Source organism: Aspergillus campestris (genome assembly GCF_002847485.1).
Source record: "Aspergillus campestris IBT 28561 chromosome Unknown P168scaffold_1, whole genome shotgun sequence".
Lineage (NCBI taxonomy): Eukaryota > Fungi > Ascomycota > Eurotiomycetes > Eurotiales > Aspergillaceae > Aspergillus > Aspergillus campestris.
This window is the reverse complement of record NW_020194336.1, coordinates 2,053,596-2,078,337: the sequence shown is the minus strand read 5'-3', so window position 1 is coordinate 2,078,337 and position 24,742 is coordinate 2,053,596. Positions and strand designations below refer to the sequence as shown.

General features: G+C 52.7%; 12 protein-coding genes across 12 annotated transcripts; 4 read left to right on the top strand and 8 right to left on the bottom strand.

Moving 5' to 3' along the window:
• Positions 1–20: 20 nt before the first annotated feature.
• Positions 21–3,759, top strand: P168DRAFT_314520 (oleate hydratase; the record flags this gene model as incomplete). Its single annotated transcript, XM_024839784.1, has 5 exons — positions 21–332; positions 425–1,011; positions 1,137–1,533; positions 2,013–2,614; positions 2,688–3,759. 5 exons carry the CDS (start codon positions 21–23, stop codon positions 3,757–3,759), a joined length of 2,970 nt encoding a protein of 989 aa, XP_024697018.1.
• Positions 3,760–3,885: 126 nt separating this feature from the next.
• On the bottom strand, positions 3,886–5,252 carry P168DRAFT_323555 (NmrA-like family protein). The gene is made up of 2 exons (XM_024840699.1): positions 4,869–5,252; positions 3,886–4,681 (listed from the first exon to the last, which is right to left on the bottom strand). The coding sequence occupies exons 1-2, from the start codon at positions 5,130–5,132 to the stop codon at positions 4,004–4,006; spliced, it is 942 nt and encodes a 313-aa protein (XP_024697017.1). The 5' UTR covers positions 5,133–5,252; the 3' UTR covers positions 3,886–4,003.
• Positions 5,253–5,664: 412 nt separating this feature from the next.
• P168DRAFT_294473 (polysaccharide lyase family 1 protein) lies at positions 5,665–7,004 on the bottom strand (the record flags this gene model as incomplete). Its single annotated transcript, XM_024837957.1, has 4 exons — positions 5,665–6,273; positions 6,321–6,401; positions 6,456–6,792; positions 6,862–7,004. The coding sequence occupies 4 exons, from the start codon at positions 7,002–7,004 to the stop codon at positions 5,665–5,667; spliced, it is 1,170 nt and encodes a 389-aa protein (XP_024697016.1).
• Positions 7,005–7,668: 664 nt separating this feature from the next.
• P168DRAFT_278012 (uncharacterized protein) lies at positions 7,669–8,352 on the bottom strand (the record flags this gene model as incomplete). Its single annotated transcript, XM_024835646.1, has 1 exon — positions 7,669–8,352. One exon carries the CDS (start codon positions 8,350–8,352, stop codon positions 7,669–7,671), a length of 684 nt encoding a protein of 227 aa, XP_024697015.1.
• Positions 8,353–8,699: 347 nt separating this feature from the next.
• Positions 8,700–11,028, bottom strand: P168DRAFT_331848 (uncharacterized protein; the record flags this gene model as incomplete). The annotated part of the gene is made up of 4 exons (XM_024841649.1): positions 9,698–11,028; positions 9,418–9,478; positions 9,188–9,257; positions 8,700–9,137 (listed from the first exon to the last, which is right to left on the bottom strand). The coding sequence occupies exons 1-4, from the start codon at positions 10,824–10,826 to the stop codon at positions 8,700–8,702; spliced, it is 1,698 nt and encodes a 565-aa protein (XP_024697014.1). The 5' UTR covers positions 10,827–11,028.
• On the bottom strand, positions 10,977–11,896 carry P168DRAFT_286541 (uncharacterized protein). Its single transcript, XM_024836367.1, has one exon. The coding sequence runs from the start codon at positions 11,848–11,850 to the stop codon at positions 11,164–11,166; it is 687 nt and encodes a 228-aa protein (XP_024697013.1). The 5' UTR covers positions 11,851–11,896; the 3' UTR covers positions 10,977–11,163.
• A 121-nt stretch (positions 11,897–12,017) lies between these two features.
• On the bottom strand, positions 12,018–12,608 carry P168DRAFT_286540 (uncharacterized protein). Its single transcript, XM_024836366.1, has 2 exons — positions 12,430–12,608; positions 12,018–12,366 (listed from the first exon to the last, which is right to left on the bottom strand). Exon 2 carries the CDS (start codon positions 12,362–12,364, stop codon positions 12,173–12,175), a length of 192 nt encoding a protein of 63 aa, XP_024697012.1. The 5' UTR covers positions 12,365–12,366; positions 12,430–12,608; the 3' UTR covers positions 12,018–12,172.
• A 297-nt stretch (positions 12,609–12,905) lies between these two features.
• On the top strand, positions 12,906–14,448 carry P168DRAFT_16272 (uncharacterized protein). The gene is made up of 2 exons (XM_024832855.1): positions 12,906–12,965; positions 13,047–14,448. Exon 2 carries the CDS (start codon positions 13,169–13,171, stop codon positions 14,387–14,389), a length of 1,221 nt encoding a protein of 406 aa, XP_024697011.1. The 5' UTR covers positions 12,906–12,965; positions 13,047–13,168; the 3' UTR covers positions 14,390–14,448.
• Positions 14,449–15,391, bottom strand: P168DRAFT_301121 (uncharacterized protein; the record flags this gene model as incomplete). The annotated part of the gene is made up of 1 exon (XM_024838491.1): positions 14,449–15,391. The coding sequence occupies one exon, from the start codon at positions 15,389–15,391 to the stop codon at positions 14,507–14,509; it is 885 nt and encodes a 294-aa protein (XP_024697010.1). The 3' UTR covers positions 14,449–14,506.
• A 4,083-nt stretch (positions 15,392–19,474) lies between these two features.
• Positions 19,475–21,098, bottom strand: P168DRAFT_308444 (uncharacterized protein; the record flags this gene model as incomplete). Its single annotated transcript, XM_024839193.1, has 5 exons — positions 20,627–21,098; positions 20,419–20,571; positions 20,012–20,369; positions 19,775–19,968; positions 19,475–19,711 (listed from the first exon to the last, which is right to left on the bottom strand). The coding sequence occupies exons 1-5, from the start codon at positions 21,053–21,055 to the stop codon at positions 19,475–19,477; spliced, it is 1,371 nt and encodes a 456-aa protein (XP_024697009.1). The 5' UTR covers positions 21,056–21,098.
• An 892-nt stretch (positions 21,099–21,990) lies between these two features.
• P168DRAFT_229091 (NAD(P)-dependent oxidoreductase) lies at positions 21,991–23,427 on the top strand (the record flags this gene model as incomplete). Its single annotated transcript, XM_024833170.1, has 3 exons — positions 21,991–22,246; positions 22,301–22,794; positions 22,870–23,427. 3 exons carry the CDS (start codon positions 21,991–21,993, stop codon positions 23,425–23,427), a joined length of 1,308 nt encoding a protein of 435 aa, XP_024697008.1.
• Positions 23,428–23,611: 184 nt separating this feature from the next.
• P168DRAFT_286537 (class II fructose-bisphosphate aldolase) lies at positions 23,612–24,635 on the top strand. Its single transcript, XM_024836365.1, has one exon. The coding sequence runs from the start codon at positions 23,722–23,724 to the stop codon at positions 24,574–24,576; it is 855 nt and encodes a 284-aa protein (XP_024697007.1). The 5' UTR covers positions 23,612–23,721; the 3' UTR covers positions 24,577–24,635.
• Positions 24,636–24,742: the final 107 nt, after the last annotated feature.

Genomic DNA, 24,742 nt, shown 5'->3' with positions numbered 1-24,742 from the left:
TGCACTCTCTCCAAGCCATAATGGATAAGCAGGTCGCGAACGCCATCTCGTCACTCAAGGGTCTGCCCATCCGGGCTGTCTTCACAGCCATATGGGACAACCCCACGCGACGACTCACCGCAGTGGGGGCCTTACTGGCGACCTATCTGACGATGGTGAAGGCACTGCGTTTTCAGCGGGTGCGCAGCCTCAACAAGAAGTATAAACGGTACTCGACGCGGGAGTCGATGGCTCACATGACGGACCACGACGCTTGGGAGATCCAGAAACGCATCCTGCAGCTGGAGTTTCCTTTCAGTGCACTGAAAGCGCTACAGTTTGCATTGTTCCGGGTATGGTATTCTCGTTTTATCTCTCAACTACTATCAACCGTACCGCACCTATTCTGTCCTATACTGACAGGAAGAAATGATGGAAATTGAAGACCTACGGAATACCCACCATCTCCTCCCTCCTCCTCAAAACATCCCAATTCTCCAACCCCGCAACATCCTTCAAACGCTACGCCGACACGGGTGCTCTGATCGGCCAGTTCATGGCCTTCGAGCCGTCTTCCGATCGCGCGCGCACCTCCATCGCCCGCACTAAGTTCCTGCACACTGGCTACCGCGCCAGCGGCAAGATCCTCGAGGATGACATGCTGTACACGCTGAGTCTGTTTGCCATTGAACCCGTGCGTTTTGTGGAGATGTTCGAGTGGCGGTCCATGACCGAGTTGGAGCGCTGCGCGATTGGGACGTACTGGAAGAGTCTGGGGGATGCGTTGGGAATCAGCTTCGAGGAGCTGCCGTCCGGAAAGACGGGGTTCCGGGATGGGTTGCAGTTCCTGGAGGAGATCACCGTGTGGAGTCATGCTTATGAGGAGAGGTGTATGAAGCCTGATGAGACAAATCGGGCGGTCGCTGACAAGACGATGGATGTACTTGTGTTTGGGATGCCGAAGTTTGTGCAACCTATGGGGGTCAAGTTTGCTTCTTGCATGATGGATGAAAGATTGCGAAAGGCTATGCTGTGAGTCTCTCTGCTGTCTCTCACCCTCACTCTTCTTTCGTTCTTTTTTCCTACTTATCATCTGTCGGTCGATGGTACTGGTGGGGCTGCTGTCTAGATCTGGTGATGTCTAACAAGAATGGCAGGTACGACCCACCACCACAAACCTACCGAATCATATTCTCATCTATCCTGGCCATCCGCAAATTCTACCTCCGGCATCTGTCCCTCCCCAGGCCTTACTTCCTCCGCCAGGATGTCTTCAGCGACAAGGCGAATGAACAGGGCCGACACCACGTGCGCATATGGGAAGGCCCGCCCTACTATGTCAAGCCAACATTGTGGAATCGTTGGGGCCCTGGCGCGTGGATCAGTCGAGCTCTAGGTGTACCGGTTCCCGGGGACGAAGGCGACAAATACTATCCCCAAGGTTACGACACCGTAGACCTTGGGCCGAAGTACTTTCAGGGCAAGGGGCGGAAGACGACACAGGAAATCAAGGAAACGCTTGAGAAAACCCGGATGGGGCAGTGTCCGTTTGCAGTATAGCCACACAAATGCGAGGTGTATGTGCGAGCAAAATTTTCTATCTATGAACGAGTTTTCATCGTGCCGCAGTTCGTGATGCCAATGGCATGAATATTTAGTGGTCTATATCTGTATCGACAATACAGCCTTTACTCGATAATCATCTCGCAGCACAAGCACTACCTAATAACATCCCAGATCACAATCTCCATCATATATAGTTATAAAAGTGACCTTGGACCAAAAGTCGTTGCGTCAAGGTGGGGCCGCGCAAGCCCATTCGATGTTGCATTCCGCCGTGATTCGGCACCACCGTTGATAATTGGCATCTGAAAACGTCATCCCACCAAACTCGACCCCGCTAGGAAGTTTGAAGGGAACTGCAACCTCCGGGGTCTTCCTGGGGAAGGGATGAGAATGGCCCTGACGGAGATACGTACGCAGCATTTCCCATCCATCATGGATCTATTCCGACAACCATAAACATCTACCAGCAACAACGAGAGCCGTCCTATATGAGAGAAACACTCCGCCCTCCGGGCGTGGGTTCGCCCTCGCCCACGCCCATACCGGAAAAGCGCCGGACCAATGACCTGGACGCTTGGATCCTCGGCAGCGGCATTCCCTCTCTGACCACCGCGGTGCACCTCATCCAGGAGGCCCATGTGCCTCCAGAGCGAGTGCACATCATTGAGACAGTGGGGGTCGTGGGCGAAGGCACCGTTATCGCGGAAACTCCAGATGGAGGGTACGACTTGCGCGCGGGCGCCATGCCGCTCTTCAACGATGTGTGTATGGAACGCTTGCTGTCGTTGGTGCCGTCGCCGACGGATCCGCTCAAGACCGTGCTCGACACTATCCACGACTTCAACGAGGCCAAGCCGTTACCCAAACGCACGAATACACGACTACTGACGCGCCAATCGTCTGGACTCGCGCGTGTTGATCCGAGACGAGTGGGTTTGGGCTTGCGCGACCGCATGGATCTGTTCGTGTTGGCATCGAAGACGGAAAAGAACCTGGGGCGATCGCGCATCCACGACTATTTCCATGGAAGCTTTTTTCACAGTAACTACTGGCTTACACTTGCCACGACGTAAGTGGGTTGCAGTCCAGCCGGATGTGCGTCGTGGTTATTGATATATACTGATCGGTTTGGTGGTGACTAGATTCGGCTTCGAGCCCTGGCATAGCGCTACCGAGTTCCGCCGCTGCCTGCGACGGTTCATGCCCGACGTGCACGAGCTCAACGATCGACAGCTGCTTGACCACCTTCCGTACAACCGGCATCATGCGATCATCGAGCCAATCGGCCAGTTTCTGAAGTCGCGGGGTGTCGACTTCCGCTTCGGCACAATCGTCAATGACATCATCTTCGACCCGCCCCATACCAACAGTCGGGTGGCGGCCATCCGAGCGACCAAGCATGGCGGACCGGAGACAACAATCGAGGTCAGCTCCAACGACATCGTGATCGTCGCTGTGGGATCCACATTGTCGGGCCGGGCGACCGGGACGAACGACAGCGTGCCATCGCTCGATCGAGTAGAGATGGAAAAGGTCCTGAACGAGAACTGGCTCCTGTGGCTCGAACTATCAACCAAGAACCCCATCTTCGGCAACGCATACAATTTCTGCACGCGGACGGAGGAGTCCCGCCAAGGGTCGTTTACCATCACGCTTCGGGGCCCCGGCCGCGACTTCATCACCCGCTTCGTCGAGCTCACGGGCGACCAACCTGGCATGGGACCCTTGGTGACCCTCCGCGACAGTAACTGGCTCCTCAGCATCAACATGCCCCACCAGCCAGTCATCCCCAATCAGCCCGACGACGTCGCCATCCTCTGGGGATATGCGCTACACCCGGAGGAGCAGGGCAACGCGGTGAAGAAGCCGATGCTCGATTGCACAGGTCGCGAGGTCATGACGGAGATTCTGCACCAGCTGGAGTTCCCGCTCGAGGACATCCTGGACAACTCGGTCACGACGCCGTGCGTGGTGCCGCGCATGGTGGCTCCGCTGCTGGCGCGGGGGGTCGAAGACCGGCCGTTTATCGTCCCCGAGGGCGTGACCAATATGGCGCTGATTGGGCAGTTCGTGGAGATCCCGAACGAGGCAGTCGTTGGGATGGAGTACACCGTGCGCGGGGCGCAGATGGCGGTTCATCATTTGATGGGGGTGGAGGGGGGTATGCGGAGGTCGAAGCATACATCTGCTATAAACATGTTGGGGTTGTTATAGTTGATTTCTTTCTCTTTCTCTCTTTTTTAGAGCCCTGACCTTTGTTTCATATACCTTGGCATATTGCACGCAAAGGCTATCGATGTAGATAGTCCTGCATATTCCTAATATAATTGAAAAATCGACCTGTTTCAGCCGCGGTGTAGTAAAGACATGCAATTTGTTCACGAGGCATTTATCAGTACGTACATACAACTCTCCAGAACAACCCTCATTTAACAGATGCAACCATTAGTTATGACACTTACTTCTTCGTGACAAACTCACTCTCCTCCTCAAGCCACGTCCCCAAATCCTTCAACCCAGGATGGATAGCCCTCAACTTAGCAAAATCAATCTTAAACCCATGCTCATAGAACCAAACAAACATAGTTCTCAAATCCCCCACCATCCACATAACAAAGTACATCAAAACCGAATACGTCGTCGGCATCGGCCCCCCCGTCTTCTCCTGAAACACAGCCTGCATCCCCTCAAACGTCAACTCATCCCCAGCCAGCGAAAGGCACTGATTCCTAAACCGCGGATCATGATACTGCAGGAACGCCTTCGCAGCAAACACCCCGATGTCGCTCACCGCAATCGCCTGCAGCGGCCGGCCCTGCAGGTACGCGTCCCACGCCGTCGCGCACACCTTGCCGAAGAAGTTCGGCACCAGGTTGTCGAAGAAAAAGACCGTGCGCAAGACCGTCCAGCTCATGTTCACGCCGAGGCTGCTCGTCCGCTCGAACAGGTACTGCTCGATGCGGTGCTTGGTGATGAAGTGCGGGACGTTGGTCGCGTTTTCGGCGGAGGCGGTCTCGCCGCCGCGGTCGACGGAGCTGTAGACGAAGTGCGTCACGTTGTGGGTGATTGATGCGTCGATTAGGCCTTTGCCTTGGGTGACTTCGTTTTCGAGGCTGGCGCCTTCGGCTGCGGAGGGCTGTTTTTGTTCGTTTGTTTGTTAGTTGGTTACTTGGTGATAGCTAAATGGCATAGTATAGCATAGCATAGCATGGCATAGCATAGCTAGATCCGTGGGAGTATCTATCAATGCTTGAGGCAAGCAAGCACCGAATACTAAGAGAAGAGGAAATGGGGAATGGAACGGGGAAAACGGGCGAACTAACCTGCACGCTAAACACCCCCCACACGGCTCCCGTGGAGGAAACCTCCTTCGCGGTATCGAGCAGCGCATTCGGCTCGTCGAGGTCGCCCTTGACGAGCTTGATCTTGGGCGACTTTGCCGCGAGCTTCTGCGCGGACGCCGAGTCCGGGTTGCGTGTGACGGCGAGGATCTCGACGTCGGTGGTGGAGTCTTCGGCGAGGAGGGCGTTGACGACGCCGCCGCCTTGTTTGCCTGTGGCGCCGGTGACGAGGATGGAGATGGTCATGATTATATTGACTCTTTGCGTTTGGTCTTTTTGTTCCTGTATTAGTGAGGGGACAGTTCGTTTGTTCGTCCTGTTGATGCTGTTAGGGGGAGTTGAACTGGGGCCGGAAAAACGGGACAGGGTGGAGTGGAGTGGCGGTTGGTTTGGATTGGCCGAGGTTTGGGATCTTTTGTCCTGACGTCATATTGATTATTGGAGGTAATTGGAGAGATGTTTTGGAGATAGTATTGGAGGTCTGGAGACATTCTTGGACCGAGATTTTGGTAATTCGTCCTCTGTGGCTAATATGGGCGTGTTTTGATACATGCATAATGTTTAACGGCGCTCCAGTAAGCGTCTTACATGCTTGTTATGTCTTAGTCTAGTGTGTGATGGTATGGGTGTGATAGATCAACTGCATGCACTCAAAGACCCACCGTTTGAATAGATCAAGGTTCGAGGAAAACAGACATAAACCCACAATCTTAAACGTAGAAATTGACCCAAGTAGTAGATACTAGATATGTCATCTCAATAAATAATATAGAGTAGATCACAGCTTCCCCACCCCCGCATTGGCAACCACCTTCTCCGGCACCTCAGCCACCCCATAATGCTCCACCAAAAACTCCTTAAACTCGCCCGCGCGATCCAGCACATCCTGATCCGTCTTCGCCGTCCACTCCCCAGACCCCTCATCCACGCGATTCCACTCACACACATACCCAACCGCAGCCTCGCACGCCCCCGCAGCCGTCTCATCCGGCACATTATACAGCAGCGCGCCGCTCGCCAACGACGTCTCCGTCAGCGGCGTGTCCACCTTCTCGAAGTAGTTCCCCTCCAGCAGCGACCACGTGTTGGTGTCGATGTCGAACGCGTGGCCCCCGATGTTCTGGAAGTAGTTGTTCACGGCGTGGAAGAAGATGCCAGACTCGGTCTTGTCCGTGCCCATGTGCGGCGCCCGCCCTGACACGTCGTGCAGCCAGTTCCCCGAGAACGTGTACTGGTCGTCTTCGCCGATTAGCAGCGCTGTCCAGTAGTGCTTGCCGTTGCAGCCGCTGGACCACTCCGTGGCGCCGTCGAACTCGTTGTTCGAGATGGTCACGTGACCGGCCTTGCCCCAGCCGCTGACGATGAATTGGCGGCCGATGAGGGAGATCTCCATATATCAGCTTGTGTAGAGCGAAGAAAAAAAGGAGAGAATACCTTGTTATGATCAACCCAGACCTGATCCGTATCGTCAAGCGTGATGGCGTCTCCGCCCCAGACATACTGGGGGTTCAGATCCTAACACAGTCTCAGTATTTCCCCTTCCACAAAAGAGATGGAAAATTGACGCACAGTAATGTGAATATTCTGGATAATGACGTTCGTGTTCCCCTTCGTGACACGCAGTCCCTTCCCCTTGAGGACGCCCTCGCTGCCCACGCCCACAATGCTCTTGTTTGATCCGACCTCGAGGGGCGTGCGCGCCGCGTTGTCGTACTTACACTCCACCCAGGTGCCATCATCGCAGGAGTCCTGGATCCAAGCTTGCCCGGCGGAGGTGCCGCTCTCGCAGGTCGTCGTGTCGGTGCTGCAGCACTTGCCATCTGTGATGCCCTCCGTGCCGGCGAAGTCCCACGTCCGGTCTAGGAGGATGGTGCGCGGGGTGTCGTCTGTGATCCAGGCGGTGAGTCTATCCAGCTAGTTAGTTGATCTAGTACATCTAATAAGGAAAAGGAGTGGGAGGGAAGGGGGAGTATACTCTTCCAGACTAGCCGGTGACTGCGGCTGAGCGTCCCCGCCGCCGGTGGTGCCCGTCGCGAAGCCGAACGCGGCGCCCTGGACTTGGGCGTGGGCGGAGCGGGCTCCAAGAGCAAGGAGGACGGATAAGACTGCTGATTTCATACTTAATGCTTGTTTAATAACTGACTGACTGCCCAATGGCCATTAAGGTCAACCTTAGTCTGGTTCAGGGTTTGAGGCATCTTATATAGATGGGAAAATTGAGCCTGTTAATCATCACATGAATCTGACAAGCTAGTAAAGCATCTCCCGGAAGAATTCTCCTGCAAAAATTCTCCGTCTTGAAGAATGGCCCTGGCAATCACTATTTGACACAGTGGGTTCTTGGTTTGGGGGTGAATAAATGCACTAATCGGGTAGGGCCATGCTGGAGCCTGTGTGAAGTAGATTAGTCAATTAGCTGTTTTCCATATACACCCCTGTACACTAAAATCTTAATATATGTCGGCCAATGCTCCGAACTACCGAATCGGTACTCGATCGGTTTGATATGAATGATATCTCCACATCTACTATAGTATTATGGTGGAGATATCTCGATTAGTTTACCGACAGGGATCTCAACATCAGAAAGAAGAGATGCGTAACAGCTTAAGACATCGAAACAAATGCAGAAAGAACAAAATAACCTATTCCAAACTTCCACCCAATCGAACATCAATCCAATGCAAGATAGTAATATCACCAAGGAGAAGACCTCCAGCGCACTACCTAGTCCTATAGCATAAAAACAACGCCAAACCTACTTCCACCATCCTAACCAAATTCAGTATTCACCAAAGAGCAGTTCTGACTCCAGATCCCCCACCCCATCGGGAATCATCACCCCGTCCTCACCACGAGACCAAACAGGACGATATCTCTCACCGAACCTAGCAACACCATCCGCCGCCAACTCCCACTCTGCAGAAACAGTATCGACCCCCAGACCCATATACATCTGTTCCAGCTCGTAGGGCTCGGGTAGCACGCAAGCGATACTGTTGGCGCTGCCGCTGTCATCATCGTAGGGGACCGACAGGCTATCAGAGTTGAAGTCAGGGTTTTCTGTCAGGTCATAAAAATAGCTAGGGGGGTCATCATCGGAGGTGTAGCCGGGGAGCTCGTCGTCGGCGTTGGTGCCGTTGTTGCTGGGTAGGAGCTGGTGGGGCTGCGAGCGGTGCGTAGGCTGGTTGGGTGTGTTGGATGGCGGTGGAAAGGTGGATTGCTCTTCGGTGCGGTCGTTGTTGGGGTTTGGGGGATCTTCGTCTTCGTCAGTTGGGTTGGTGGTCGTGGCTATGACTAGGGATATAGATGTAGTCGTAACTGAGGAAGATGGCTCCTCGAGTGGAAATGATCCGCCTGCGATGGATGAGTATGGAGGTGGGAGGTCCTTCAGGTTAGGGTCAACTGGGTTGGATCTCTTGTAAGGGTGTGGAGTGTGTACTCGGTATGGGAGCTGGGAGTGCATTTTGTTGGTCTGTGCTGGGTGGTTCTTTGTAGGGACTTCTCGTTTTGTATATGTAGGACACTTGATATTTGGAATAGGCATTGAAAGAATAGGGTTGAGATTTGATTTGTGTTGACCAAATTATCATCATGACACTTATAACCTCCGTAGGGAACCTTATATTCAATGTGACGATTTATACTCTCATCATGACATCCACCTCTGTACTCCCGCATAGCACCTTCCCAAACTTAACGCCAATACGCGGAAAGAACAACGTATACACAGTTAACCAATAAAAATTTAAACAAAAAGGGTATCATATCTTGAATGCTACGCGCCTTCCCAAAACACTATACAAAACCCCCCTAAATCCACTCCCCAAGATACACATCCAGAGAGAACTCCCTCCTCTCCTCCCCCAGTAGCCACACCATCCAGACATCATCTTCCAAACTATCTTCGACCTCAGGCAACCGATCTTCAATCAGAGCATGCCGCAGATCAGACGCGTGCGCATCCATGTCAACAATGGGTATGGGCATGTCTTCGCTGGGGCTGTTATATCCAGGAAGGCTGTCGTCGTCGTCATCGTCGTTGTTGAAGATGTATTCTGCAATTTCAATCTCAGCTTCTTCAACCAAAACGCCTTCTTCTTCGTGTAATGGTTGCTGGACATGTTGTGCTTCGATCCAGTCGTAGTGGTCGCCGTCGTCTGGGTCGGTGCTTCCGCCTGAGGCTGGAGGGGATGGTTCAGGTGGTGATTCTGAGAGTGGTACGTCGAAGAATGTGTTGGAGGGTGGTTCCTTCAGGCTCGGTTAGTTAGGTCTTGTGAAAGGGGGAAGGGGGGATGTACTTCGGCTGGAGAGCGGACGTTACTAGGGCTGGGGTTTGGGGACTGCATTTCGTTGATTTGTGCTGGGTTTCTGGGCCGGGGTGTAGTAGAAGGTGGTGCTTAAATATGGTGGATGGCTACCACACCTGTTAATAAACATAGTGTGTCTTTATGTTTGCCTTCAGAAAGAATGAGGCTACGTAGTTATGGTGGAAAATGATAAAGACAACGAAGTAAGAAAGAACACTGACATTAGAATCAAGACTGCTACGGTGAAAGTGCCAGAGGAAGAGAGAAAAGCAACAGCCCTAACTAAATCATAATGTTTTAACCCTTCTCTACGGCATACAAATTCCGAGCAAATCAAAGCATATATCCATTCCAAAACACCGGTCCGTCTATGTAATTCCGCACGCCAGCCCTAACTCCAACCCTAACTCCAGTAAAAGTGAACCAGGAACCCGCTCTCTCAAAATAAGTAACGAAAACGCTATTTAGTTACCCCATTACTCCCCAAGGGCGTGTACGAACCCTGCATCCCACTCCCGAAGAGACCAGGCCCCCCCCAAATATGATCCAACACCTTCCTACCCACCTCCCTCTTCTTCTCCACCGAACCGTTAGTAGCCCGGAGCGAACTCTCCGACTGGAACCCCGTTCCGATAGACAGCGACTTGACATCGTCGTCGTACTCGCTCGGATCGAGAATGTGGGAGATGCGCGTGCGGCGCGGAGTGGGCGACTGCAGGAAGGTGCGCGGGGCTGGCTCGTTCTTGAGAGGGCTGTTGCAGAACGGGTACCAGGGTTCCTTGACGCGGGGGTCGTCGGAGACGATGTCGAGAACGGGGTCTGCGGCGGACCTAAAAATGCCTTTGGGGCTCGCGGGTGGTGACATGAAGGGGATGAAGGCGGGGCCGAAGAAAGATCTCTTCTCTTCGGGTTTGGATTTTTCTTCTTGTGGCTTTGCTTCAGGTTGCTCTTCTTCTTCTTCCGAGTCCGTTACCTCTCCCAGGTCGGGGTAAGTATCGTCGGAATCAGAGTCGTAAAACCCACTGCTTTCTCTAGGCTGGGAGATCTCCAGCCAGATATCAGAGACGTCGTCGTCGGCGGGGACGGGGACAGGGACGGGGGCGGCGGCGGGGGCGGCGGGGCTATTCTTCTTCGCACGAGGTTCATATTTTGGCACCTCGAAGAATGTAAAAGCACTGGGAGGAGAAGAGGGTCGGTTGTCCGATCCGGGCAGCTCGCCAGGTGAAGCTTTAGCTTCCGGCTGGCGGGACTCCGGATCAGGCGAGAGGTAGACAGCTCGACCCTCCTGCTCGACGGTCATCTTGAAATCCGCCGTGATGGTGATAAATGAGTCGCCGAGCCCTTCCAGCTGGGTGAAAGCTGGAGACGACGAGGAGGTGTCACTGGTCTCGCTTGATGGGCGCATCGACTTGAACTGTTTCTCGCGGATGCGCTCGAGATATGCGGGCCGGCACTGGTTGCACATGTAGGCTTCGTCCTGAGGGAGCAGGTCGTGGCGCTCGATGTTGAGGCAGTTGGTGACTTGTGTGGGACCTTGGCGCAGCTGTTCGACCAGTCTCCAGCAGCTGTCCACGGTAAAGGTGGCGATGTGGCCGCACTGGACGTAGTGGTGGTAGGTGTACTTACACATTTTGGTGGGTTTGTAGGTTTGTTTGAGTTTGGGAGTAGAGTTCTTGTGAGTGAAGTTTATGGTGAGGATAGACAGAGAGAGAGGGGCAAAAAATGTGTATTTATATGCTGTCGGTGAGATCGCATCTGTAAATGAGCAAGGGGATCAAGAGACGACGACAATGTAATTCTTTATCGAGGGATATCAAAGACATTCCCTTTGATACTTACTAGCCCAGCGCCACACCAACAATCCCACCACGAACCCATAATGCCAATAACAGACAGCATAAAGCCAGCACAAACATAAAGCCAACAAAGAAAGAAAGAGCAAGCAGAAGAATAAAAGAATAGAACAATCACCCCGACCTCCCCAACCCCACCAAATACCGCACCCCCGAATCCAACAACCACCACGACGCCATCTCATGCATGAACCGCACAAAAGGAACTTCCAACGGCATCACGGCATTCTCATCTACCCCGGTCCACATAGCCGCCTCACTACAGAAGACCACATCGTCCCCTTTCTCCTCCCACCGAATCACAAGTCTCCCCTCGACAGACGGCAGTCGCGGGGATCGAATCCCCATCTCGACCGCGTTCTCGCTCCGTCGCAGCACAGGGTAAACGGCACACACGACGTCGCCCTCGTTGAAGTCCAGTGCCTGGATATGACTCTGCGTGAATGTCTGGCGCTGTGCGGCCGGGCTAGTCAGCCATAGGATCCAGGCTTGCGGGAAGCGCGCGAACGCGCACATGTTGCGCCGGACGAGGAGGGTGAACTGGTCGGGGAGGGGGATGTTTGAGAGTTGGCTGCGTGGGATACGCTGCGTTGCGGAGTCGTGCATGATGCGATATGAGGTGGTCAGCGCTGCTGGTGGGAGGGTCATTATTGCTGCTGTTGTTGCGGGGGGGAGGCGCGTGCCGCTGCTGCGGTGGGATTCATGGTGCACGCGGGATTTTAGCGAGGTGTGGAGAAGGTAGATGCTGGTTGCTGTTGCTGTGAGGAGGACTGCGGTGGAGGTTGCCAGAAGAGAGGGCATTGTGTGATGGTTTAGTGTTTTGTTGGTTGATGGTGGATGGTTGATGACGGATGGTTTGATGGAGGTTATAAGTTCGCGATACGAGGTAGTCATACCTCTTAGGCCCGTCACTGTAGCCATACCCGATTGGTCTTACTAACCTATTATTATACCGAGTAGAGACGAGAAGATAATTGAATTAATGTATGATTATAGACGGAGACCGAGCAGTCCGATATTACAATTACCAGTCAAGGAGTCTATACCAGACATCCATACAGTAAAACATTTAACGCCAATCCTAGCCCTAACCCCCAACCAAATCATATCCCTATCCCAACATCTACCCCTCGAGCTCCTTCTTAGCTGCGCTCCGTGCCATCGCTTTTCGGTAGATAAACAGTGAGACGATCCCAACACCAACGATAAAGACAATGCAGAAGACGAGCACCACGCCGGGGTTTTCACTGGCCCAATTTTTCCGCCGGACGATCTGGTGCGTGATCTCGCGGGAGAGGAGGTCGATGGCGGCCATTTCTATCTGGTCAGTCTTTCCTTCTTCTTTTCTTGTTATATACTAATGGTGTTTTGAAGACATACCAATGGAGTCAGGGACCAGACTCACTTGCTTTAGAGACTCCCGTCAAAAGATGGACACATTTAATGAGGAGATAGATGGATGAATGAAAGAAAGCATAAACAGAGAGAAACGCTATCCCTTCTTACCTATCGCTGTCCGACAAGAGATCGACAGAAAGAAAGAAGACGAAGAAGAGCACCGGGAACAACGGAAGACGACGATGAATGACGTGGAGGAACAGACCCTGGTGCAACGTCGGGTTCCTGGGCGAGAGTCGAGGAGAGGATCCACAGGCTCGTTCTGCTTGGCCTAGGGACTTCTTCTGACCTGATCAATGATTATTATAGAGTGGATTAATTAACCAGGGACAGTTGGTTGTGTGGAAAGTCCCTGTACCTGCTGTACATGATAGCAATGCTACCCCGGAATGATGAAGCTGATCCGCGCTGATCCAAGGTTCCGGTCCACTTTGATCCGCCGTTCCGCTGGCGTCACCACTCTGGACGGAATTATCGCATACTATTCGCGTCATACATCTCGACATTTGTCTTCGATGGTAATGCCGTCTTTGGATAGGACTGGTTGATGAGATGTCATCCTAGAGCTGATAGTGGATATAATGATATCTGTAAATTAGGGCACGAAACCTACAGCAATAACAACAACATCCCGTACATCAAGATAACAACAAACCAGGAACAATACCAACAATACAATAAATCATACCAAACAGAGATATATAGAAACAAAAACAGAAAGATGGAACAAAACACCCTCCGCCGTCGCGGTCTCGGTCTCCGCGGTCTCGACACTGAAAACCTCACCCCCGGCTACGTCCTCTACACCCCCCTCACCTCCTCCACCACGCATCTCATCTCCAGCACAACCGGCGAAGAAGTCCACCGCTGGACCCTTCCCTACCGCGCCGGTCGCCACGCCCGTCTCCTCCCAGACGGCGTCACCCTCGCCTACAACGGCGCCCATCCCACCCCGCCAGACCAGCCCTCCTTCCCCATGTGGTCCAAGTACCGCGGCGGCGTCATGGCACACGTCTCCCCCGATGGGACCATCCTACGCGAGTACCGCGACCCGCTCGCCCACCACGACCAGCTTCACTCCGACGACCGCCGCATCATCCTCTACACAACCATGGAGCCTCTAACGCCGGCCCAGGCGGCGCGCGTGCGCGGCGGCGTCCCCGGCTCCGAGGCCGACAGCAACAAAACCATCTACGGCGACTGCATCCGGCTCGTCTTGCCGTGGGAGTCATCCAATCATTCCTCAAGCGACGACTTCGAGCCCGGGGGCGGCGGCACAGGCGGCGCGAAGCTGCTTTGGGAGTGGCGCGCAGCGGACCACCTCGATCCCGCCGAGTATCCTCTCCTACCACACTACGCGCGCAACCACTGGCCGTTCGTGAACGGGCTGGCTGTTGACGGAGACGGCAACATCGTAGCGTCGCTGCGGAGCGCGTCCAAGGTGATTGTGATCAATCGCGACACGGGCGCCGTCGTGTGGAGCGTGGGCCAGCCAGTCGTCAACCAGCAGCATTGTCCTGTTGTGCTGCCGCCGTCGGGGGACCTCATGGTGTTTGATAATGGGGTGTTTCGGCCCGAGAAGTCGAAGCCGTTTTCTAAGGCGGTGATTGTGTCGAGGGAGACGAAGGAGGTGGGTTGGGAGTGGATGGATGCGAGTACGGGCGGGGTGGGGTTTCTGTCGCCGTTTATGGGCTCTGCGATGCCTGTGAAGGGGAGCTCGAATGTGTTGCTATGTGAGGGCGCTATGGGGCGGATACTGGAGGTGACGCGGGATGGGCGCGTCGTGTGGGAGTTTGTCGTGCCGCAGTTGCGTGATTATCGGGGGTTGATGGAGGAGCGCGAGGTGCTGCAGATGGAGAAGATTGGGTCTCTGTATGAGTCTAATGGTATCTTTAGGGCTTATAAGTATCGGCCAGAGGAGATTCCTTGGCTAGAGAAATGAATGAAGTAAATTGCGGTATTCAAATGGGGGTATATGTATGTATGTGAACAGAAGTGCTAAATATTATGTACTCGCCAGCAATCCAACGCCTTCACCTTATTGTTTTTGTTTTCTTTGTCACGTATCCCGATACACTGGCCGCTTCGCAATTTCTTGTGCATCCATCTCCACCACCTGGTTCGTATTGCTCAACTCCGACTGCACATCCCCGGCCGCCAGCTCCGCCATCACGACAGGCTGATAGCTTGGGGGCGCCGGCCCTTGCGGATGCTCATTGGGAGAATGCAACTCCGGTACGTCTCCCTTCTCGGACGATCCGTACGCACCCGCCGCCGACGCAGCAAAGGTACTCTGGTCGGGGTTTGTGGACGCACCGCCGGGCGAGCTGGGGGGTGGACCGGCGGGCGTCTCCGGAATGGGAATAGCCTTGGCGCCGCGTCCGCGTCGCCAGAGGAAGAAGATGAGGCCGGCGAGGATGCCCACTCCGGCGACGATGCCGACCACGATGCCAGCGATGCCCCCGCTCGATAACCCCGTGCTCGAGTTGTCGGTGTTGTTGTCTTTCGTGTCGTCTTTAGTGTCGTTTTTCGAGTCGTCTTTCTTGTGATCGTCCGCGGTCGGCGTCGCATCTGGCTTGCTTTGGGTCGTCGGAAAAGGCGTGGCAGATGAGAGGCCGTAGTAGCTCATGGACGACTCCGGCATATCCCGCACGCTGAAGGCCGCTAGGTCCTTGCTGGCGTCCTTTTTCCAGGGCTTGCCGTTGCAGGTCTCGCCACCGGGGTTCTCGCATTCGGTGTCGATGAATAATCGCAGACAGAAGAGACCCTCCGGGTCCCAGGAGAATTGCTCCCCTTTTTCGTGATAGATTACTGTGCAGCCTTTGGGCTTTTCGCCCAGGTTCAGCATGCCGCCGTTGGTGTGGTTCTCCCATTTGAGGGTCCAGGCGTGGGTGAGGGGTAGGGCGCAGAGCGCCGCGGCGATTATCGACGGTAAGCGAGTCATGTCGCTATATTATTCTTGACTTGGGGGAGGATCTCGTTGGAGATGTTGGAGATGGGTCTCAGGCGTGGAGAGTCAAGTGGGAGCCGCACTATAAAAAGAACTTGTCTTCGATGGTCCTTGCTCACGAGGGATTCTGCCCCCTTTTCATTTTATTTTCTGGCTCTTATTTTCTGTTTATTATTACATTAGTATTTTGTTTGCCCTCTTTTTTTCATTTGCACCAGGAATGTCCCCTCGTCGTGGGCTGAAATCCGCCAAGGGGAAATCTCGTGTCAACGGGCGAGCCCTTACCGCAACGGTGCTAAACCGACGCACCATCATGAAGCTAGGGGTCCTCCAACCAGTCAGTGTCGAGATGCTCGGCTGGGCACCGAGCAGCCATCTCCTCAAGGACATTGTCTGGTGGGGCCGTGATTGGCGCTGAATACGAGGACGGCACGCTTAGCTGCGTCCCGAGCCTATGGCTTCGTAGGAGGAGATTGGTAAAGGGATCTCCCCGCGAGGTCCACTGCAAACTTAGTCGAGGATTGGTCGGAATCGTCGCGGTGAGATTGGTCGAGCTTGGGTGGAGCCCCTCGCAGAGCTCATCTGATGGACAGGGTCTGATCGTGGACACGGAAACTCACGAGGAAACATCCTTGTAATGCGAAGAAGGGCGACGCATCGCAGAATCATGCATGTTTTAGGTTAGGGCTGGCTGACCTTTCTGGGCCGAGGAAGTCTGCAGAGCACGAGATCAATGCCTGCTTTAAGCATACTTTGCGATCTCTTTCTGGGTACGCTGGTCCTCTCTTATAGTATCTATCGAGAACCGAATTATTTGACTACAGGACTGATGAGAATGATTGATATATTACCAAGGACGATCATCCTGTCAAATGAATAGTATAATACTAGTGACAGAGAAGATCTCCAAGTAGAAATAAGACCCTAATTATAGTCAGAAGTTATATTAAAGAATAATCATAATCACGGACCCGGTGTCGATATTAGTGGAATAGAACGGTACTCCATAGGTCTGTAGAATTTGTAGAACTTGTAGAATTTGTGTAGACCCTCTGGTACAAGAACAAGTAGTTAATTGTCCACTTATTATGCTGTTATAGACACAGGCAGATAATCGGATATATTATGAGGTTGCCAATCTCCCACAACCCATATTTTCTTATTATAATCGGGCGGGCTCTGTTCAGCCTACCGTCCTGAAAATACCCCAGCCAGTTTTGAGCAAAGTCTGGAAAAGCGAGATATATCCCCTCCCTATCTTGCGAGACTACGATGCGTCTTTGTCTTTTATTAGCCAGGAGTTGAATATATATTGTCATTTAATCTGTATGAATAGGATACTCACTAGATATTTGCATCAGGGTACTTTGCAAGCCATACAATACCCTGGATGGTTCCGGAAATCTCGCCTCTGGTGAATGGATGGCACGTCTTCTTTTCTTGCACTCTAATAGAGCCGCAATCTCGTATATCTATAATCCAGTATTAACGAAATTATCAGTACTACTAGGTTAGCAGAACACACCATTGAACCGAATTTGAGGTGTAAAAAAAGCCTTGACAGCCGGGAGCCTTTTCTTGCAGTCGCGACACATTTGCTTCTCTTAATTCCCTCTAGGAATCTCGTAGACCGTATCTATGTTGGGACCTGCCGCGCTTTGATGTCTGTATCGTTTGTCTGTGTCTAACTTTTGACAGTTCCGGGGCGTATCTCTGTCGACCGTGGCTTACTTAGTTGATTCCCGCGTGGTCTACCCTCATGTCATTCTGACAGTGTTCACATTCGTTGGCAGAAGACATCCTTGTGCTTGGGCAACTAACGCCGCAACGTATGAATGAGTTTAGCAAGAACGTCAGGGATATCTCTTTAAATTTGTTAAAAATTATGACTCACGTGTAAAAGGCTCATCAAGTGCACTCTAGACATGACAATCCCAACTGGCTCAGCACCCCAATGCTTTGTTTGAGTGCTTTACCAGCACTCCCCATCAGAATCTCGTGACTGCAACTCCCTCTTTGCGTCTCGAGCAGGCTGCCACTGCTTGATGAATCTTTCATGGTTCATCGAAGTAACAGTAAACCGATGCTGCCTTCTCCCCACATACTCACACAGGACCACCATATGTTCCTCTGTGCGTAGATCTGCTCCCCCAGTTCGTTCAACGTGAGGCGTATATTGGGCGCATGTTTGCTTTGCCCTTCGGTGCCTCCACAAAATTAACATACTGTGTCATGTTTCTAGGTCTGAATTCAAAACATGACACTTTCTTTGTAAGTTGGAGCCGACGCAGTCTTGCACTGCTCGCAGAAGTCTGACATCGCAGTGCCTCGTTTGTACAGCAAGTTTGCATGGGCTTCATGGGGTCGCTTATCGTGCGCGTTGCACCAGCCCACACAACCTCGCGAGCTGGAGCTTGGGTTCGGGCGAGGGAACGAAGGGCAGACCTTGTTGAAGCTGCACATCTGGTTTTTTGAGTGTCAAATACCAGGTAATGCCCGACGATCCCGCGTGAGTACCTGAACTTATCAAAGCCAGCGGCCAGAAAGAGCAATGTATCTTGATTGTACTGTCGCGTTTTCTGCTTTTGCCCTCGTAATTCCTGTCGCACAAGCACAAGGGTTATCCTTGGCTTACCTGGTGTTGATTATTGCAAGGTGTATCTCAGTCGACCTGTCAACCACGGTCTTCAGAACGGCTTGGGCCGGTTCTGCAATCTTGAGCTCTGTTCGATCAATATATCATAAATATTGTGTCTCGGACGCGCCCCATCTCATATCGCAGTAGAAGAAGGGAATTATCACTCGGCTACTAAGTATGCCAGGAAACTTTTGAGCTTTTTGGGTAGCCCTATAATTGGTGCGACACCATTTTTTTTAGCCTTGCACCGCCAAAACACAAGTCCATGATACCCTGTGGCACTTACCTTGAGGGAAGCACCAATTGTTGCATAAATGGTCAAAGACCGTAGACAGTCGCGCCAAGACTAGAACCCACTGTGACATGGACAACATAGTCCGATATAGCAGATATTGGACATTGCATCTTTCCCAGTCTCAAACTCCCCCTCCAAACCTCCAGGCCCGGCTTGGCCTGTCTTTTGGTACAGTCTAGCCGAGCCTGGCAGCACCGCGCCAGCAAAAATCATTTCACAAAAAACTCGGGCCAGAATTGCAAGTCAAAAAGATGTAAAAGCGAGTGCTGTCGCTAGACAGCTAAATCACCTACCTTCGTTTGGACCAAAGAGCCCATAAAACAGTTGAACTGAGCTGTGACAAGCTCTGAGAAAACAAATAGAGCATTGCTAGAGGGGAAGGGGGGGAGAGGGGAAGGGAGACAGGGGTTTTCCCTTACACTGCGTAAGAGCACGCCCATATATAAACGGACTTTGCAGTTGAAGAACAGTGCTGCATGTCTGCAGTTCGATAGGATTTTGCATATCCTGATGTAATCTTTTCGATATTTGAATGTGTGTCATTTGTATGTATACCGTTTGGGTATATACTAGAAAAGGATAGAGTAAAGAAGTCTGTACAAATTGTAGATATAAGGTATATAGGTAAAAGGAGAATAGATTTGCCTGCGAAAGGATATATAGACCTCTTATAGATTATAAGCAGAGAGAGGAGTGGGATGAGAAGAAGAGAAAGAGGAAGAGGCAGAGGATGGAGAAGAACTCTCTTATATTGGGTGAACTGTAAGCTACGGCGAAGATAGTGAATATACCTTTACCAGTAATTTGGCAGTAATTAAGGCAGACAAAGCTTTAGGGATACAAACAACTGTGAATCATATTCTGTTACTTAAATTTGAAACTATCCTTTGTCCATGTTGTGTAAATGTCAGTCACAATGAGAGGTACTTTACTATCACAATTACGACTGCCATACAGCTGACAGATTATCACTGCATCGTAAGATCATTCGTTGTTCACAAATACCATAAGAACGATGATAGACAATATACAACACAAACAAGCTTGATAAGTCACCTGCATGTCTATCCCATTATGCAGATTTGCATAGGGTGATTGAGACACCCTACGCCCCCAGTCATTGTCAAACTAAACAATACTACTGTCAACCCTGCCCATCGTCAGACATGAACCGCTCTCTCAATCGATTCTTGTAAACAGCCTCTTCTTCCATCTTTTTCCGAATCAACTCCTCTGCCCCTCGGCACCAGTATGGACTGACCGTCCGATCAAACACACGCTGGGTGCAGTGTTCCTCACAATACTTGCGTTGAACGTGTTCATTGAACACGCGGAGAAGGCCTTTAGGGCTATGTAGCGCTTGAAAATACCAAAAGCTTCCCTTGTTCCAGCAGTTTCTCATCACTTCTGCATGGGAGGGGGATGATGGTGGAAGGGACTATACTTCTTTGTCAAAAGCATCCATATATTCATTGACGATCTTGTCATAGGTTTCAAGGTTTGCTCCATGCTCGATATCATCCACAGGTCGTCCGGTCAGCCAATAAGGCGGGGTTTGCATTTCAATAGGGAAAGCGCAAGCCCATTCCAAGTCAATAAGTGATGTGATATGCCAGTCTTCGTCGACAAGGATTATTGCTCGGGTGTAGGTCAGTCAACGTGAGGACGAACGGCCCGTAACGGTACTCGAGAGATATAAACTGGTGGAGAAGGCCACGCATCATAGTCAAAGCAGCCAGTTGCTCCTGCCCATCATGTAGATCATGGATGGCGTTTAGCTGATGGTATATACGGTTATCGTGACATTGTAACAGATCCAGCAGATACGGCTCCACTGATGGATAGGTCAAGTCTCTTGGGATTGTTGGAATACCCTCATTTTCCAGGCTTTGGAGACGGAGCGTTAGGGGCCGTTTTGTCAAACTGATAAGTCCATCGTTGTCTATGGTCAAGGACCCAATTCGGGGCAGACGAATGTGGCTTAACAATAGGATGATTTTCGCAAGGTCATTGAAGAGATTCTGTCTTCGTGTAGTTTCCTCTAAGAGGGTTCCCCAAGACTCCGAGAGCATCCGACCATTTTTTTACGAGACTGATGATCATGTAGCCTGTTTTCAAAGGGGTCGAGCGCTTCTGGCTAATGTAAGGGCATATTTTTGGAAAGCCAATCCAGGAACGCAGCGTCTGCGTTATGTGCCAACGGAGTCGCGAGAAGAGAGATACGCAAAATACTTGAACAAACTAATATGCAGCATATTTAGCTGGGATACTCTCCGTTGGGCTTAGGTCCACCTACAGTCTTTCCATCAGGAAACGCAAACCCATAAAGCGTAGGGATAGGAACAGTCGGGCAATTCTCGTGGATCCAAATGTAGGTCGCTACTTCGCATCGCAATTTCTCGTCCGCATTTCCAGGACAGTTGTCTTCGCCGATCTTGTAAGGAAGAGGGATACGAAGCAGGACACGACGCTCCGATGGTGGGTTCACCGCGACTGGAATGCACACGTTGTAGCTGCCACACATCCAGTCGGCTTCATCGGCGACCTGGCAGTATTTTGCGCGGAGGTGAAATGCCACTGTTGCTTCAATGTCGTTTTTGAAGGAGACCAGGTATGCCCAGAACTCCCGTTGTTTTTGGGGATAATCCAAGCGATGTAGAATTTTATCGTCGTCTTCTAGGGCTGCTTCTAGACAGGCACTTTTCCCTCCTAGGAGGGGGGGCATTATCGCCGGTATCTCTTCCAAAAAGATAGAGGCCGGTTTGTCATAATGGGCAACAGCCAGGTTCCTGAAGCAAGACATGTTGGACAAGGTGGAGAGTAACACGAGCCATGCAGGAGCCAGGGGGAAGACGCCACCAACGCAAGTCAAACAATTCTAAAAATACCTTTTAATGACGCCGTTCTTAGTATGCGAAGCATACAAGTGAGTTCATCTTCAGAAAGAGGAAATGACTGACAGATGGCGCGTATGCAGCCTCTCCTTATTCCCTTTTCTTTGTCTTTTCCTATTACTTACTTTTCCTCTCCCCATCTCTTTCCACCACACAACAATCGACCTCACTTGGTCCTGGAATGAATGCATCATGTCATTCTATCCATCTGCCGCGTAGGCAAAGAGCGATCACTAATAGATATCACCGCAGCTTGAGCTGAGTTCCCCTGTCGGACCCTTGCATCTGCAGGCTGTAAGGGTTTGCTACCTCCGTACTTAGCTCCTAGATATGCATGAAGATGTGAGTAACACTGGAGGGGTTCTTTATATATACTGCAAGTTCATGATATTACTGTTTATTTGTGTATGCATTTGGGTCTTGAAGTTTCCTCCTCGCTGACGCACAAGTGTAGGTCACTGATGCCGGTGGATAATTCCATACATACCCCCACCCCGATCGGTTCGCATACTGTTCGTTAGGGCCACAAACAAACCCGAACCAATTCCCGGCTATCTCCTCGAATAAAAAGAACGAATCCCGAACAATCGGAATCAAGGCGATGTACTTTCCAGACGGAGTACTCGACCCCGGCCTCGGACCAACTCCGACACCCACCGAGGCCACATCTCGGTGTCTAGAGCGATCGACCGTATAAAACCGCCCCTCATCGTCCCACCGTCTCTCAACCCCTCACCAAACACCTTCATACTCGAATACCATCGCTATGTCTAAACCTACAATTGGCTTTGTCGGCCTCGGAGCCATGGGCTTCGGGATGGCCACCCATCTCGTGAAGGAGGGATACCCCGTGCACGGGTTCGACGTCTTCCCCGCATCCGTGCAGCGGTTCCACACGGCGGGGGGCATCCCCGCCGCGTCGCTCAAGGAGTCCGCCGCGGGTAAATCTTTCTACGTCTGCATGGTAGCGTCTGCTCCGCAGGTACAGTCTGTACTTTTTGGCGAGGACGGCATCGTCCAAGGTAAGCTATTGTTAATGATTCCACCATCTCGATAAAGGCAGGCTGACCCTCTAGCCCTCCCCCAAAACGCAACCCTCCTCCTCTGCTCCACTGTCCCCGCCTCCTACGCACAGTCCGTGGCCACAGAATTACAATCATGCGGTCGCAGCGACATCTACTTCATTGATTGCCCCGTCTCCGGGGGCGCCATCCGCGCCGCCAACGGCACGCTGTCGATCATGGCGGGCGGCACCGAAGAGGCCCTGCAGAGCGGGCGCGACCTGCTCCAGGCCATGTCGGCCCCAGACAAGCTCTACCTCGTACCCGGGGGCATTGGCGCAGGCAGCAACATGAAGATGGTGCACCAGGTGCTGGCGGGAATCCACATCCTGGGCGCCAGTGAGGCGATGGGCCTCGCGGCGCAATTGGGCCTGGACGCCCGCAAGACGGCGGATGCGATCATGGCGTCGGAGGCGTGGACGTGGATGCACGAGAACCGGTTGACGCGCATGCTGGAGGAGGACTGGAATCCGGGGGCTAGTGCGCTCACGATTATTTTGAAGGACGTCGTACGTATTTTTCCTAGACCCTGCCGCTATCCTCGAAAACAAAGAAGAGAGAGAGGAATGAACTGACATTCCCAGGGCATCATCACCACCTCCGCCCGCCAGGCCCACTTCCCCACCCCCCTTTGCTCAACCGCCGAACAAGTCTACCTCTCCGCCCTGCTCCAAGGCTACGGAGCGAAAGACGACTCCTCCATCGTCCGCCAATACTTCGCGACCCCGATCGCAGCCGTAGCGGCGACCGAAGGCGAAGACCAATCCACCAAGCTACAGCTAGTGCTCGACCTCATGCGCGGCGTCAATCTAGTCGCAGCCGCCGAAGCGGTCGCCTTTGCGCGCCATCTGAACGTCGACCTGGGGCAGTTCCACGGGCTGGTGCGCGAGGCGGCGGGAGCCAGCCGCGTGTTCATCAACCAGGGACTGGAGATGATCGAGGGCAGGATCGGGGATAAGGCGCCTGCGGGATCGCAGTCGCTCGACGAGGCCGTTGCGCGATTGGAAACGGTGGTGCAGCGGGCACGCGACCTGCACTGTCCGCTGCATTTGGGCAATGCGGCGCTGACGGCGCTGCTGACTGCGCGACGGGCGGGGTTCGGAGGAGAGGCGAGCACGAGCGTGATCAAGGTGTGGCATTAGTTTTTCTATAGTATATAAATGATATACCATTAGTAGCCGAGGATAGGATAATTGTCTTTGTACACATACCCGGGTCGGGGGTGGATTACTGGATTGACGTCAGTCGGAGATGGTCCGACCTTATTTACTATATGAACCCCTCTATCACTTCTACCTCTACTTCTACTTGACTTTACTTCTCTAACCAGACTATACCCCTCCTCCTCCCCCTCCTCTTCTTCTCCCATATTCCAAACCCCCTCAAATCCTTTTTCTCCAGAAAAAAACATCCCAACGGGAAACCCACCACCCAAAATGTCCCCCCCCAACAAAGCCCTCACCATCCTCAACCACGCCTCCCAAAACAACTACGGCGTCCCCGCCATGTGCTGCTACAACGTCGAAGGCATCCTGGCGACCGTGCGCGCCGCCGAGCGCAAGCGCTCCCCTGCCATGATCCTGCTCTTCCCCTGGGCGATCCAGCAAGCAGGCGGGGTCCTCGTGCACGCCGCCGCCGAAGCCGCCCGCAACGCCAGCGTGCCGGTCACCGTGCACCTGGACCACGCGCAGACGCCCGAGATCATCCGCGAGGCGGCCGACATGGGCGGCTTCGACAGCATCATGGTCGACATGTCGCACTACGAAAAGGAGACGAATCTCGCGCTGACCCGCGAGCTGGTGAGCTATTGTCGGGAGCGGGGGATCGCGACGGAGGCGGAACCCGGGCGGATTGAGGGCGGGGAGGACGGCGTCGCGGACACGGTCGACTTGGGAGGGTTGTTGACGACGCCCGAGGAGAGCCACGAGTTCGTGGACACGGGCATCGACTGGCTGGCGCCTGCGTTCGGCAACGTGCACGGCGAGTATGGGCCTAGGGGCATCGTGCTCGAGTATGATCGGTTGAGGGCGATCCGGGATGCGGTGGGCGACAAGGTGCGGCTTGTGCTGCATGGGGCGGATCCGTTTACGGAGGAGATCTTCGCGGAGTGTATTCGGTGTGGGGTGGCCAAGGTGAATATTAACAAGGTGCTCAATAATGAGTTTGTGAAGGTTATGGCGGAGAAGGCGGGGCGGGTGCCGTTGACGGCGCTGTTGGAGGAGGCGACGAGGGAGATGCAGGGGGCTGTGGAGAGGTGTATGGATATGTTGAAGTCGAGTGGGCGGGTTTAGTTCTTCTTTATTCGTTCTATTTGATTATTTGATTATTTGATTATGTATACTCTGTTGAACCTACTAAGTATAACTGTCATGTAGATGCAATCGCGCGGAAACTACCTATTGAATCAGCTACGAAGCCGGTCTCCCATGATATAACCAAATATAACCAAATATATTC